Source organism: Sphaeramia orbicularis, chromosome 20, assembly GCF_902148855.1.
Source record: "Sphaeramia orbicularis chromosome 20, fSphaOr1.1, whole genome shotgun sequence".
Taxonomy (NCBI): domain Eukaryota; kingdom Metazoa; phylum Chordata; class Actinopteri; order Kurtiformes; family Apogonidae; genus Sphaeramia; species Sphaeramia orbicularis.
In genome coordinates, this window is record NC_043976.1 from 20,149,894 (window position 1) to 20,163,590 (window position 13,697).

Consider the following 13,697-nt stretch of genomic DNA (forward strand, 5'->3'; position numbering starts at 1 on the left):
ATCTCATGGGTCACTTATTTAGTGGAATGCAGGGGGATGAAAAATGACATTCACCATAGAAAATGTAGGACTGTTTGCAAATTACAGTTTAAGGTAGATAGATTATTTTTTCAAACCCAGAAATTTGTATTAAGAAATAAGACAGCTGTGGAAGTGATGGAAAGAAACCAGTTTAAGCCACTTTTATTCATAGTTTAGTCTTTATTTTTGTAATATTATTATTCAATATCTACTTAAAATTAGTCATCACAGATAAAAAAAAAACAAAAAAAAAAAACATTTAAATGTATATTCTGACCAAAAAGATCCTAATCTCTGAGACTAGAGCAAGGACAACACAGAATGCTGCAGTGTCTGCAATTACAGACATGGAGACTTGTCTCTATCTTGGTAAATATATGATTACAAATCTGCAGAGATTAGGACCGAGCGGCTTTAACAAAGCAGTAGGAGCAGTCCTGGGCTGCGCATGAAGAGTAGGTGGGGAGGTCAGTAGACTGTTTGTGTTATGAAGCCCCATGACTGCAGATGGTGGATGAGACATCCACGTCAAACACACTCGTGGGATTTTTCCATTTTTGCATCCTAGAAAATTAGACATAAAAAAAGATAGAAACAGATTATCATTATCATATCTGATTGTCTATTAATAATAATATAAGATGCTTAATGTATGAATCATCATCTTGAATTATAAAAATATCTACAACATGTGGTTGTAAAATAAGAAAAATAAAATAGAATATTAATCTGAAAGAAATTATGAGCATGTTAAAATTATAGCATGTAAAACATTTAAACAGCTGTTATCACTCATGATCTGTACTTGTCATAATGAGCCATTTAATTCTATGTGATATCTGCTTATGTGGTTATCATCAAAAATGTAATCTCACATGTAAACTAAAATCATTTTGTCGCTCTACTGATGCAGTAGTGTCTGTGTAAATAACGATACTGGACCTTAGAGAGACTGTTGTGGATTCCACCTCTGCACATTACCATCGCTGTGAGTGTGACCAGGAGGTTCACCGTGGCCCATGTTCAAGTCATCTGAAATATAAGCAGTCATACACATCAGGTACACACAAATTAAAATGTGTACAAACCCAGAGTAATGAAACAAAGATGTAAAGAATGTGTTTACAACAGAAAGTGAGACATTTGTTCAAAAACTGAACCAAAGATAAAAATTGATGAAAAGTAGGAAAATCACTGTATGAAAAAAAGAACTGATGTTTAAAATATATTCTGTGGATTTCATAAATAATACAATATTGTGTGCAAAGACTTTAGAGTAAATAGCAGTGCAGAATTCAGTGACATACTTGTAAATGGATAGGGGATAAACTGTCTCGTCATCATGTGCTTATTTCTTTTCTTCTTGGCCTCTTTGGATGCTTTCCAGTTAATTAGAAACTGTCTGGTCAATTCGTTAATTTCTCTTCCATCAAGAATCTCTGTTAAAATCATTAAAAATTCAAACAAATCATGACATCAAATAAATGCTTTCTTGACATGGGCAGTATGCTTCATATTTAGATATTATTTCCTACGTCAACACATTTAAGCATTTAGGTGAATGTAAAACCTTACCGAGTTTTTTGCAGACAGTTATCAAGCGGTCTCTGTACTTGGGTTTTTTACACACAGGATTTCCTCCCAAATCCATCTGAAGCAGTTGAGGCCAGTGGCTGAATACGTCCTCTAACTCCTGAAAATGGAAGAAAATAAAATAAAAAACTTAACACATAACTTTACAGGCCCACTAATGATGTAAAAATGGCAGCTTACTTTTCAACAAATATGATGCATAATTATATTATTACAAATTGGAGAAAAAAAAACATTAAAAAGGAGTGAGTATGAATGAATTGTAATGTGAAGTACAAGAACCAGTTGAAAGTGCATAAACAACACATCAGTCTGTTTTAATAAACAATGTCGCCGGTGTCATGTAACTACAAGTTTTCTCCTGGGGCAGTGTGAGGCTGGCTCCTCCAGCGAGTTGCCTGCAGTTGTATGTTTATCTAAAGGCACATTAATCCAAGCCGGGAAATATGAATACTCTCTGGACACGCTCTGATTGTTCATTGCCTTCCTGTCTTGGCCAAAGCGCTTCCACTTTTCCAGCTCGTGCTGCAATCAGTTCAGAGGGGACCCCTGAGCACCGCGCGCTCCCAAGCTTTGATAAATGATCGTGTCAGGGCCGTCACTCAGAAGGCCCTCACAGAAGAGCAGCCCAGCGCCAAATTGCCCCCCACGCGGGGGCGTGGAGAACAGCAAAAGCTGGATACTCACTGAGGCTGGCTGCTTCTACCGCCTAGACTAATGATGGGCCAGTTATGAACCTGCATTTGACCAGGGGTTCGATTCCACTGTCCTCTCTGCCCTGCGCACAGCTAACGGCCTCTGAAGATGCTCCCCATTTGTCACCCTGGCTGACTGCCTGTCATAATCTATTTTAAAAATCCATAATGTTTCCTCTGGATTCTGACCAAATGGCGCAGAAGAAGGGATTGATCCTTTGGAGTGCTGTCTTTGCAAAATCAATAGTGGCAGACGGGTTGTATAAATTACATGAGGCATCAGCTAAAAAATGACACATGTACAGCAATTACCTGAATCAACCTTCTTGGGAAAAAAGTACCTATGACAGTAATAAGTGATTAAATGCTTTCAGTGTATCATCCTGGTGCTAAATACCAGTGAAAAAGAAGGATTAAGACCTTGTGAGTTAAGTTCTCAAGTCTTTGAGTTAATATATCAATTAATTCCATCAGAGAGAGTCTTGAAAACTGGGGTTAGGTTATCATTTTTAAGGTCAATACATAACCATAATTCTATTTTCATATGAATCTCACATGAAGGACTTGGTTCAGAATATCAAATACAGGATTCTGAGGTAGAGAGGAAAAATCAGCCTCCCAAGGAAAGAGAGTAACTTGTGCTTGTTTAAAGCTGTCAGCGAGACAAGTCTCAGGGGAATAGGCTGCTGATTTGTTGAATAATTCGGACCCTGTGCGAGTCATGGAGACTGGGAACCTCTGGTAGGATTTGCAGGATTTGGTTCTTTAGAACCCTGTTCTCCATATCATTTCACACATCACTGCAGAAAGCCAAGGAACAATGTTAATACTAACCCCATCAACTCTGAGATGGTATGTTGATTTTAGTGCAACTAGTCATGCATAATTGATGTGATGCGGTTCTATTTACTCAGACTGCACATGCACAGTATGTCGTCAGATTCTACTTCTGTCATCACTGGAAAATGCCTTTAGAGACACTGATTAGAAAGACTGGTTCAAAACTACACTTACCTCCATATTGTGTAACTTATTGTCAACAGCAGAAAAATGCTGAAGTTCTTTCAGCACTGCCAAGTCCCTCAGCTCGTCAATGTTGTTGTTATTAATATTCAGGACACAGAGAGATTTCTGTACAAAGAATTCAGATGTCAGAAAGAAGGGTTCATTTTACAGCTAATACAATGACTATTTCAGGAAGATATAACACCATGTGGTAAAAGTGTAACACACATTCAGAAAACTAATCATATAACTAAAGGGATATTTGTTGGATATCTCAGCCTTTTTTAAAGTGATAAAGGTTCCCAGAAATAGGCTGCAGTCTCAATGACCACGCACCTGCCATAAAAAAGAAGATTACAGGTCTATTGTATGTACCCAAATTAAATTTTCAAAGCACAGGTTTGGCTTGTGATGTGTTGGGACAGAGCAGTACCATTCTGTGTATGTCTTCAGTACGTCTAAACTACTGTAGTAGGATCATGTCCAAATCAGACAGACTGATAGTGCTGTAGCTAAATATTCATCTTGGTTTGAAGTTCTATAATGGCACATTTATAAAAAGCTGGAACTCTTTACATTTGCACAGCAATTTCTTTAATTACCCAAATAAACAAGAAGCTGAGACTTTTGGTGTGTTTATCCATGGCCTGGGCTGTATACGAAGTATACAGGCCTGACCGATTTGTCAGACCGGAGAGAGGCAACAGAGGTCTCTTTGACATCATCAAACCCAGCACAATACTGCTTTTACATGGATCAGTGGCCTCTGAGAAATCTGAGACATTGGAAATGATAACCTACCACAGGTATACTCCAGTAGTAAAGAGCAAAAAGAAAAACGCTGCCAAATAGAATCTTAGATCAAGAGCATCCAAACCACTAATAAGGGAATGTGGATGATATTTTTGTCTCATGCTATTTTTGTAGAGAACAAAATAAAAAAAAAAAAAAAAAAAATAGGTCATACAGCGAGGGAGCAGAGAGTCCTAGGGTCAAGGAGCAACTTTTCCCCTGGTGCCAGTCTCTGGTTCTCCAGATGAAGCTCTGTAAGCTCCTTGAGCTGCTCTAAACCCTCCACCACTGTGATCCTGTTTCCACCAAGATACCTATTGAGGACAAAACATCATCATGTACACACAAGAAGTCACCACAGCACAAATCCATGATGTTTAACATGTCTACTCACAGTTTGGACAGTCTCTGCAGGTTAGACAGATTATCTATATGTGTGATGTTGTTGTTCTGCATGTACAGATGAGTGAGGTTGAAGGCAAAGCCAAGGTTGCAAATGTTTGTGATCTGATTATCATACAGGTAAAGCACAGTGAGGTTCCTACACATGGACAGATCACCCTGAAAATTAAAGTCAACACATAAGGTATTTACTGTGAGAACAAGAAAAGCACGGAATGTAAACACCAGAATTTACTACTTACAATATCCTCAATATTCTTATTGGAAAAGTGGAGGTGGGTAAGTGTCCTGAGGTACTCTGGGAAGGAGAGGCCCCTCTTCTTTTTGAAGTGGTTCCTAGATTTAGCGATCAGCTCTACCGTCAGGCGTACCATGGTGGCTTCTCACGGGCACTGCCTCAGAGGGGATCCTTTACAACTTCAGCCAAGCATTCAGCCCACAGCAGAGACTGGAGCTGTCTGTGTGGAAGAAAAATACACACATGGGAGCTTTCTTAAACCTTCGCAGGAAAACAACCTCTGAAGTACTTTTATAAATGCCAAATTACCTTCATGTTTGTAATCGTTTGTAACTTGAGCCTTTTCAATGGGCTAAAACCTAACTGTCACATTCACAAAAAAAATGTGGCCTTTGTTAAACTTATAAGAGGTCAAAGGTTGAGTGACCACTGAGTTTGTGTTGTAATTTGAGTGGTTAAATCCCAAAGCATATAGAGGAGAGGTTCAACTGCTTCCTTTTATTTTGCTCATGGGGCTTCATTATTAGTTTGACCTGAAATTGAGATATTAAAAGTTTCACCTCGTTTTCAGTTGCAAATATTTGTTTGCTTTGCCTGTCAATGACGTAGTCGATAGAGTGTTTAAGTAGTGATGAAGACAGGAAGACAAGAGATCATATTGACAGCAAGACTTTCCTTTATTGAGGTATCAACCCGAGGTTATTGGAGAAAAGAGGCTCGAATCGATAAGGCCGAGCTAACTATGGACAGTAACGGGAGGTCGCTTGAACTTCCACACCCCTGGGTCTGCCTTCTCCCTCCAGAGACATAAGGAAGGCAGTTTATCATTGTCAAAAGTGATACAACATTCAGAACACAGGCACCGGTGTTACAATGGACGTTCTAGGAAAATGAACTAAACATCGATATCCTGATGGAAAAGGTCTAAAATATAAAAGGAAGACCAGAAAAACTGTCGCAGTGGCTAGCCATAAAAGCATGTTCACATAGATAGCATGCGTTAGCGTTAGCTTAAGAACTACCCTCTATTATCAAATTTAGCATGGAATTCTCCCATTTATGTTGAGTTAAACGTCTATAAAATATTAACTAACACAGACCTACCTTTGAAAGTCGGCTGTGAATTATAAAAACCCATCAAGTTTAACTAGTTGACTAATAAAGTTGCTAAGCTAACTCCAAGTTAGGTTTGTTTAGTGTTATCAAAGTACGTCTCTATGGAAACCAAGGAAGCGGCGCGTCCGTCACTGAATCTAATGGGTGTCAGAATTTAGCACAGACATTTACATTTATGCATTTGACAGACGCTTTTTTCCAAAGCGACTTACAGGGGAAAACCAATCAAATCACTCAATCAATCAAATTGTATTTATATAGCGCTAGATCAAAACAAAAAAGTTATCTCATGACACTTTATATATGGAGTTGGTCAAAACCAGACTCTAAGCCAATTTACAGAAACCCAACAGAATCCAATGTCCGTAAGAAATGATCATATTCCAGAATTACGGTATCATCTATTGGTATTTTAGTTACAATAACATATTTACAATATTTATAACCATTTGATACTTAATTTTTTTTTTTATTATTATTATTTTTTTTAATTTTGAATAATTTCATTTTAGTTGTGTAATTATAAATAATATGTAAAAAATGGTAAAATATGGTGGATCTTACAAAATCGCAGTTACCGAGGGGTCGTGTTAGTTCACTGTCAGCACAGCCCAATTCATATTAACTTGGGGAAAAAAATCACAATTTCTCATTAAACTATCCTCTTTCACTGAAATCTGGTAAGGACAAAAAATCCATAGATGATAAAACAATTCAATAGCGTACTTAATATTGAAATACGTGTATCTACATTTTTCACTCATATATACAGATCCAGGTATATAAAGCCCACTAAATCTTAGTGACAGTTTTTGAGTTGGTCTTTGCAGCAGAAAAAATGTCTCTCAGTAATTGCATCTTTCTCAGTAACATGCCAAACCAGGACCACATCCTGATTCTTTCAGTGACCCCTGCATTGTTAATATATGTCATGTTAAAACCCTGGTTTCCTGTCAAGGACTGACTTACCTCCACTTAATGCAGGAGCACATGGCGGAGAGGAAGTGTTGCACATTCACTTTCTGTGCTAGGTTAGATTTACTTACACAGTGCCATGCTTGGAAGGTTAAATCTACTGTGAGACAAAATAAACAAGATGGGGTCATTAGATCAATATGGCTACAGTATAAATACCCTGGGCCTTATCAATCTGCTCATATGAGCTGATGTCAAATCACCTCAATGTTCATCCCTTTGCACACTTTGATTGCTTGTGAGGACAACACAAAATGATGCATTCCACTGCAATCTGTGAAACTTTTTTCTTTTTATAGTTAAGGAGAACATACTTTGGAGTTAGAAAATTGCTATGTTAAAAGAGTACGGATTTTTGGCTGCCCACAATTTGGCTTGATTAGAATTTACATAAATTTTCTTATTCCACTTTTAGTCATGCATACAAATGTCCATCTGGTGATAATCACAATATTTACATGACCAACGAGTTCAATATGTTTCACCGATCCTTAAATCACCATGGAAGACCAAACATTAGACGAAACAGTTTTATAAGTGCATACTCTAAATACTTTCTCAGCACTGTGACAGTCATCCATGTAATACATTTAAATATTTGGCAAAAACATGAACTATTCAGTGGACCGTGTGTGCAGACCAGTTCAACAATTTCAGATTCCCAAATTACATTAAATTTGATCTAATAAGTTTCCTCTTCCTAAACTGCTACACTGAACACCTTCCATTTTAAGACATGACTTAAATAATGGTAAAAGAAAATCATTATATGAAGTGGTGCCAAAGCTCATGAACAGGAGAAAAAACAGACTCTTCCAGTGTCTCAAAGGGATTCTCCCTTCTGCAATACATGACATAAAAAATATACATTTATCCATTACAATACCATAAAAAAGACATGACACAAACCCATGCCAAAGGGGCTGTCTGTAAAGAAAGGCAGACCGGCCGAGTGTCTACTTCGATGGAGAGCAGGCGTGTTGGGTGAATAGACTCCAGTGTGTACGGCTTCTGTTTCTGCGCTGCATCACTGCCACACCACAACCTGACGCACTGGCCGCTGTACTGGGCTGTGTCCCACTCAGAGTCAAACTGTGCTGCGACTCACTCTGCAGAGACATCCCACACATGCCAGTCGGTTCCCTCTGAGCCTGTGCAGAGTCTTGGGTTTGTTGTTCCACTATGCAATGCTATTACAAGCTACATTTGAATGAGTGACTGCTGCTGTTCAGTCTGCACATTAAATGCAAAAATGGTGTGACACATCAGGACGGTCCCCCTACTTTAAAAATGTATACTCTGCCTGTAGGACTGCATATTCCCCTTCATGAAAAAATGTAATATAGACTGACATAAAATCATATAATGTTGTTTAAAGTAGACACAACACCCACACACAGCTCTTTTAACATTATTTTTTAACTTTTATTTTTTGCACATGTCCTGACTGTACTATTGTCTACAATGAAGACAAAAGAAGAAATTCAATAAAAAAGCATTTCCAAGAGAAACATCAGATGATGCTACCCTTAGTAGTTAAACACAAGTGCTAGACATGCACAAAAAGCATTTCAAAGTGAAAACAGGCCTGATCACATTTAATTGGCAGATGTGTTGATTTGATTGAAGAGTTTGTCCTTAATAACTTGAGACATCAGACCATGGATTGCTTCTATGGTTGTCTTGCAGCTGAAAAAAAAAAACAGTCTCTTTAACACTCAAGTAAAATATAATAATCTAGACCACACATTCCTAAATAGGATGCTGACAGTTCTGTGCTACTAAGTCTATATGTATAAAAAATATACTCCATCTGGAATTAATAAATACTAATTATTAACTAATATTTCCTTAATGGGCATTGCTTGAGTTGGTGAGTTTCTTATCATAAATATTTTATTTTTAAGATGTATCGAGTACGAACCGAAAAATGGAAAAACGAAACCGTATCTTTGTCCGTTTTTCTTTTTATATTCTGTATTTTGACTACCTGAAAAGTAAAAGATGTGAAAATCCCAAATTGGAACTAAGCATTCTGAACTTATCAAGCGAATGAGCAGAACTGTACATTAAATACATATGAAATAAAATGAAAGTTATTCATAGTATTTTAATATATTTTCTTTTATAAAATATATGCTTTTGAGATTACAACTACACACGAGCTTAATGAATATAATTAATGGAACTCAATTTTAAGTGTACCTACGTAGCATTTTTTTTATCATAAGACTTTACCTATCTCGTGTTGCTTTGGCCAGTTTGTCCTCAGACTTTCTGTCATGCGTGTCCAACCCGAGCATGAAGCTGCCTCTGCCCAGCTGAGCTTCCGACTGCTCCAGCTTCTCCGACAGGTCAAACACCTGGCCCGTGGTGTAGTCCGAGTTCTGACCATTCAGCACACAAACACATCAATTCATGCACAATTTCCCGACAATAGACAGAAAACAGATTATCCACAAAGAAAGAGAATTTTGTAGAAGAAATGCATCGAACAACTTGCAGGGAGACTTAGTGTTGTGTTGAATGAAAAGAAGTTAGGGAAGAGTTTGCTTAAGGTGAGGCCGTGTTTTTAGTGGAAAAGGTAATTAAAACACAATGACACGGGGGCCCCTGACTAGAGTGACAGTGTAGCAACTGACAAAGCCTGTCACCCAAAGAGCAGCTCCTTCTTGACATGTAGTCAATTCATCTTCATCTAGAATGCCAAAGAGCTTACTGTTTGGATAAGCCTGATGCCTATTTAGACTGTTTAGTCAAGCTCGGGACAGAGTGACTGCATCCACAATGGGAATTCGCATGAGGTGCTTTCAATCTTTAGAATGAACCGAGGGGGAAGAGGAGATGATCCATGGCGAACCACGACAGCATCTGTATCGCTGACGCTGGGCCCAGCTTTAATACTTATCTCCCCTGTTGCAAAGTTGAAATTAGCCTTATTACTTAAATCAATAAACAGGCACTCTGTGCTAATAAGCTGCAATAAATCACAACATCTCAAGCTGGTGACCACATGTCTCAATGACTTATAATGTAATAATTAACCATTAATCAAAGTGTCAAACAATTAGTGAACATTCTGACTTTTGAAGTTTCTTACATACCGTGAGGAGACTTGAAGAACTTAAGGTATTGACCCAATATTTATTCCAAAGGAGTTCCAGGAGCTTTCTATCAAGGGAGGACTTAAAGTAAGTGACCTCCAAGGCATAATACCTAAGGAAAGAAAAATACTGCATGAAAATAGCTCTCTCTTATATAAAATATACTGCAGTGCCACCATTTAAGTACAAATATTTAACAGGATGTGTTCTTATAAATAAATATTTCAAGTATGTCGACAGCTTTGTAATATAATACATGAATGCTTACTGTTTACAGTGTACTCCAAAGTCTTCAATCTTGTTCAGAGGGATGGTCTGATACTCTGAGGGTCCTTCATCAGGAGGTTTGTATCCCTAAAAATTCGAGGCAAAATCTTTTAATAATTTAAAAAGTTCCATAGGGCGTACTTTGCATGACAGATAACACTTATACGCCAAATTTAAAATTACAATGATGAACAACTGTATACACATATTTCATTATTCACAGTCTCTAACAGTAATTTATTATCCCCTTTGCTAAACTTATAAACATGAAAGCTATATACAGTCTTTGCTTTACCTTTGGGTAAGTTCGAAAGGCGCCAAGGTTGACTTTCCCTGCAGAAATAGTCCGAGTGGGGTCGATCTGTAGGAAGCAAGATACAGTAGAACAGGAAAATAAAGTCAGGGGTCATACAAACCTCCAGGGACCACTCAAATCTGGCCACCAGGAGCCTTTCACTATGAGCTGTCAGCGCGCCGAAAATATGCACTTAATTATACTATGCCCATGGCATTTAAGCTCTGCAAAGCCAAATGAAGTGTAAATAGCATATATGGTTGCAATAGCAAAATATTCATCTGTATTACATGGAAACCTTCAAACTAATACATCAACATTGTCAGTCCCTTCTCAGTTATACCATATTAAGTTGTATTGTAATACTTAAGCATTTCCCAATATCATTTGAAGGCTTCATTCAGAAATCGCAGCGAACACAGCATTTGACTTGAACTGAACAATTTTCCATCTTACCACAACGGCCACAAAAGGCTCCTGAAATTGCTGGTTGAGCATCTGAGTACTGACGTCAATACCCGAGAGCCAGCACCCATAGCCCGGGTGACTGTGGTACCAGCCAATTGCATTCTCCAAACGGCCAACCTACGGGACAAAAATTACTCTTTATTTTTGTATTTGAAGCATGACTCAGTACAGTTTTTTAAAAAAATTATTTCATCATTTATAATTCAGACACTAAAAATTTCAACATCTGAATTATTACTGCTGCTATTAATTATCTTTAAAAGAAGAACTGGCAAATTTACTTTCTGTAATGTTACACTTAATACTGCAGTCAATATAGTATGATTAAAATACAATGGTTTTGTTCTAAGAAAAAACAGACATCATCTACATTTGCGTGTTAATTTGTAGTATTAAATAATAATATCAGAAAGAATGAGTGACAAAGACATGGGCAATATAAATGACAATCATTAATCCTCTATAACCACATATTGTGATATTGCCATATAGATGTTTACAGTAAAATTTACTAACACATTTTTAATGAAATAATAAGGACCAACAAATGACTTGCAAAGTATAGTACGGACAGCAGTAGCTCAGGAGATGAAGCACAAACTGGACTGTACGATTACGGGTTCCTGCCCACATACTGCAGTGTCTTTAAGTAAACCCTGAACCCCCAAGTCTGAGCCACTGGTGTGTGAAAGCGTGTGAGCTAGTGTGTCCAGTAGACCAGTTTAAATTAAGTGCAGTGTTATGCTGCCATTGTGGTAATGTAACAGTAATGGAGGATTAAAATATCAGTTTTTAGCAACCTTAAAATAATGTTGTGTCTATTTAATGCACATACATGTATATTTCTTTTTCACAGATAGTTCTTACACATGCAGTCAAATCTGACCTACTTCACATTACATACAGTACTGTGCAAAAGTTTTTGCTCACCTTAAGCTTGTGTCTTTTTTGTCAAAGTTCTAAATTTAAAAAACTTTGTGGCAGCGCTCTAGTAGGAGCAGCGTCCCGATGTCCCTAATCATCGAACTCAATTTCGTTTGATGTACTTTGTACTGTCAAATGACAATAAAGGCAATTCTAATTCTTCTAAATAGCATATATACTTACTTGAAAGTTGTTAACAGTCTAACAATTAACAAGAAAAATAAAAGAAATGTGTGCACAAATATGTGCACAACACACACAATATAATCAAAATGAAATGACTTCTACAACAAAAGCCAGTATTTAAGGTGACTTCTGTTCCCATGAGAAAAAGTCAACCAAAAAATAAGAAACGTGGCACATGTGCTGAATGAAACCTGGTGTAAAGCAGCTGAAGATTAGTTCAGCATGTATCATATTGTCTGTACACACAGTTTGAAACATACTAAATATGAACAGAGCTCATATTATGTACTTGACACTTTGTGGTTTATAGATACCGGTCTATCACTTTGTTAAAGCCTGTTTATTCCAGTTGTATCTTGATTCAAAGACAGAGAAGCATTACATAAAATATTGCTAAAAACATGGTAATGCAACAGACATTTGCACAGTACTGTACCCTCAATCTAAGACTGCATTACTTTTCCATGAAATCATCTAGAATAACTTAAATGTTTGACCTGTTTGGCATTTTCAATGTAAGCTGCCATGTATTCATAGGCTGCAGCCTGGGCGTTGACTCGGGTTTCTGTGCCCTCCACGGGTAAGGCAAAGCTGTCCATGATGATCATGGTTTCCCCGTCGACCTTTCCCAGCATCAGACCCATCACCTCCAGGTTTCCCCCAGACCTGGCATGCATCACCATCTTCAGTAGTGCCAACGCTGAGATCTTGCAGTATTTGAAGTAGTGGTGACTATTAAAGAGAAAAAAATATATAAGATGATGAAATTATACTATGTAGTAGTAAACACTGATTGATTGATTGATTGTTATATTTATATCGAATATGAATGTCAAAAACAAGAAAAATAAATAAACAAAAAAATTAAACATAAGACATATAATACATATTAGAAAAGGAGTGAGAAGAAGTTTAACATAAACTCTCACCACTTCTCGTCAAATAATTAATAACAATAATAAGCTTCCTAGTCTAAATATATCTATACCCTAATACCTGATACTTACTGTTAAATAATTTTGTTCCTGGATTTGTATTATCACGAACAAATATATTATAATTTACATAAACACATACATACACAGTTGCAAACAGTAAATGCCGGTATGCTCAAGTTGCATTATAACGTTGTTGTTGTTGACAAACATGCCTATGCTAGCTAAGCTAATGTTAAAGGTGTCCTAGAACAAAACGTGCTACAAAAGCTGCACATCAATAATCTTACAAACGTTTTAGTAAGCCAAAAACCTAGTTCTACATTTCTGATTTACACTTACTCCTTTGTCCACGGCTTTGCTGCGAGGATTTCTTGTTGTTGCTTTTTGTCATATTTGTATATTTCATCTATACTCTGGACTTCCTGCATGCTGTTAGTTAGCTCCCATGTTTTCTGAGCCGTGCTGCTCCCTGCCATGATGAACCGACTAGGCACAAAACCGAGCCGGTAAATATTTTATACGTGGGAAGAAGAGATGTTAATTATTTCCAAAGGTTTTGAAACCGTAAAGGAGCCCCAAGCCGTTCCGAGGTTCAGGAAGCCATGACAGTGAGCAATACCATTCAACTACAGCGGAACAAAGGGGGGGTTTGTTGGAATATAACACAGAAAAGACTTT

At 37.4% G+C, this 13,697-nt stretch overlaps 2 protein-coding genes across 2 annotated transcripts; both read right to left on the reverse strand.

Annotated features, from left to right (window-relative positions):
* Positions 1 to 320: 320 nt before the first annotated feature.
* On the reverse strand, positions 321 to 8,154 carry ppp1r42 (protein phosphatase 1, regulatory subunit 42). The gene is made up of 10 exons (XM_030123794.1): positions 7,747 to 8,154; positions 6,832 to 6,937; positions 4,751 to 4,966; positions 4,501 to 4,667; positions 4,282 to 4,420; positions 3,324 to 3,440; positions 1,597 to 1,714; positions 1,329 to 1,460; positions 964 to 1,053; positions 321 to 585 (listed from the first exon to the last, which is right to left on the reverse strand). Exons 3-9 carry the CDS (start codon positions 4,880 to 4,882, stop codon positions 965 to 967), a joined length of 894 nt encoding a protein of 297 aa, XP_029979654.1. The 5' UTR covers positions 4,883 to 4,966; positions 6,832 to 6,937; positions 7,747 to 8,154; the 3' UTR covers positions 321 to 585; position 964.
* An 86-nt stretch (positions 8,155 to 8,240) lies between these two features.
* On the reverse strand, positions 8,241 to 13,624 carry cops5 (COP9 signalosome subunit 5). Its single transcript, XM_030123792.1, has 8 exons — positions 13,359 to 13,624; positions 12,579 to 12,813; positions 10,960 to 11,088; positions 10,504 to 10,569; positions 10,210 to 10,295; positions 9,942 to 10,053; positions 9,076 to 9,224; positions 8,241 to 8,526 (listed from the first exon to the last, which is right to left on the reverse strand). The coding sequence occupies exons 1-8, from the start codon at positions 13,493 to 13,495 to the stop codon at positions 8,436 to 8,438; spliced, it is 1,005 nt and encodes a 334-aa protein (XP_029979652.1). The 5' UTR covers positions 13,496 to 13,624; the 3' UTR covers positions 8,241 to 8,435.
* Between the last annotated feature and the right edge of the window lie 73 nt (positions 13,625 to 13,697).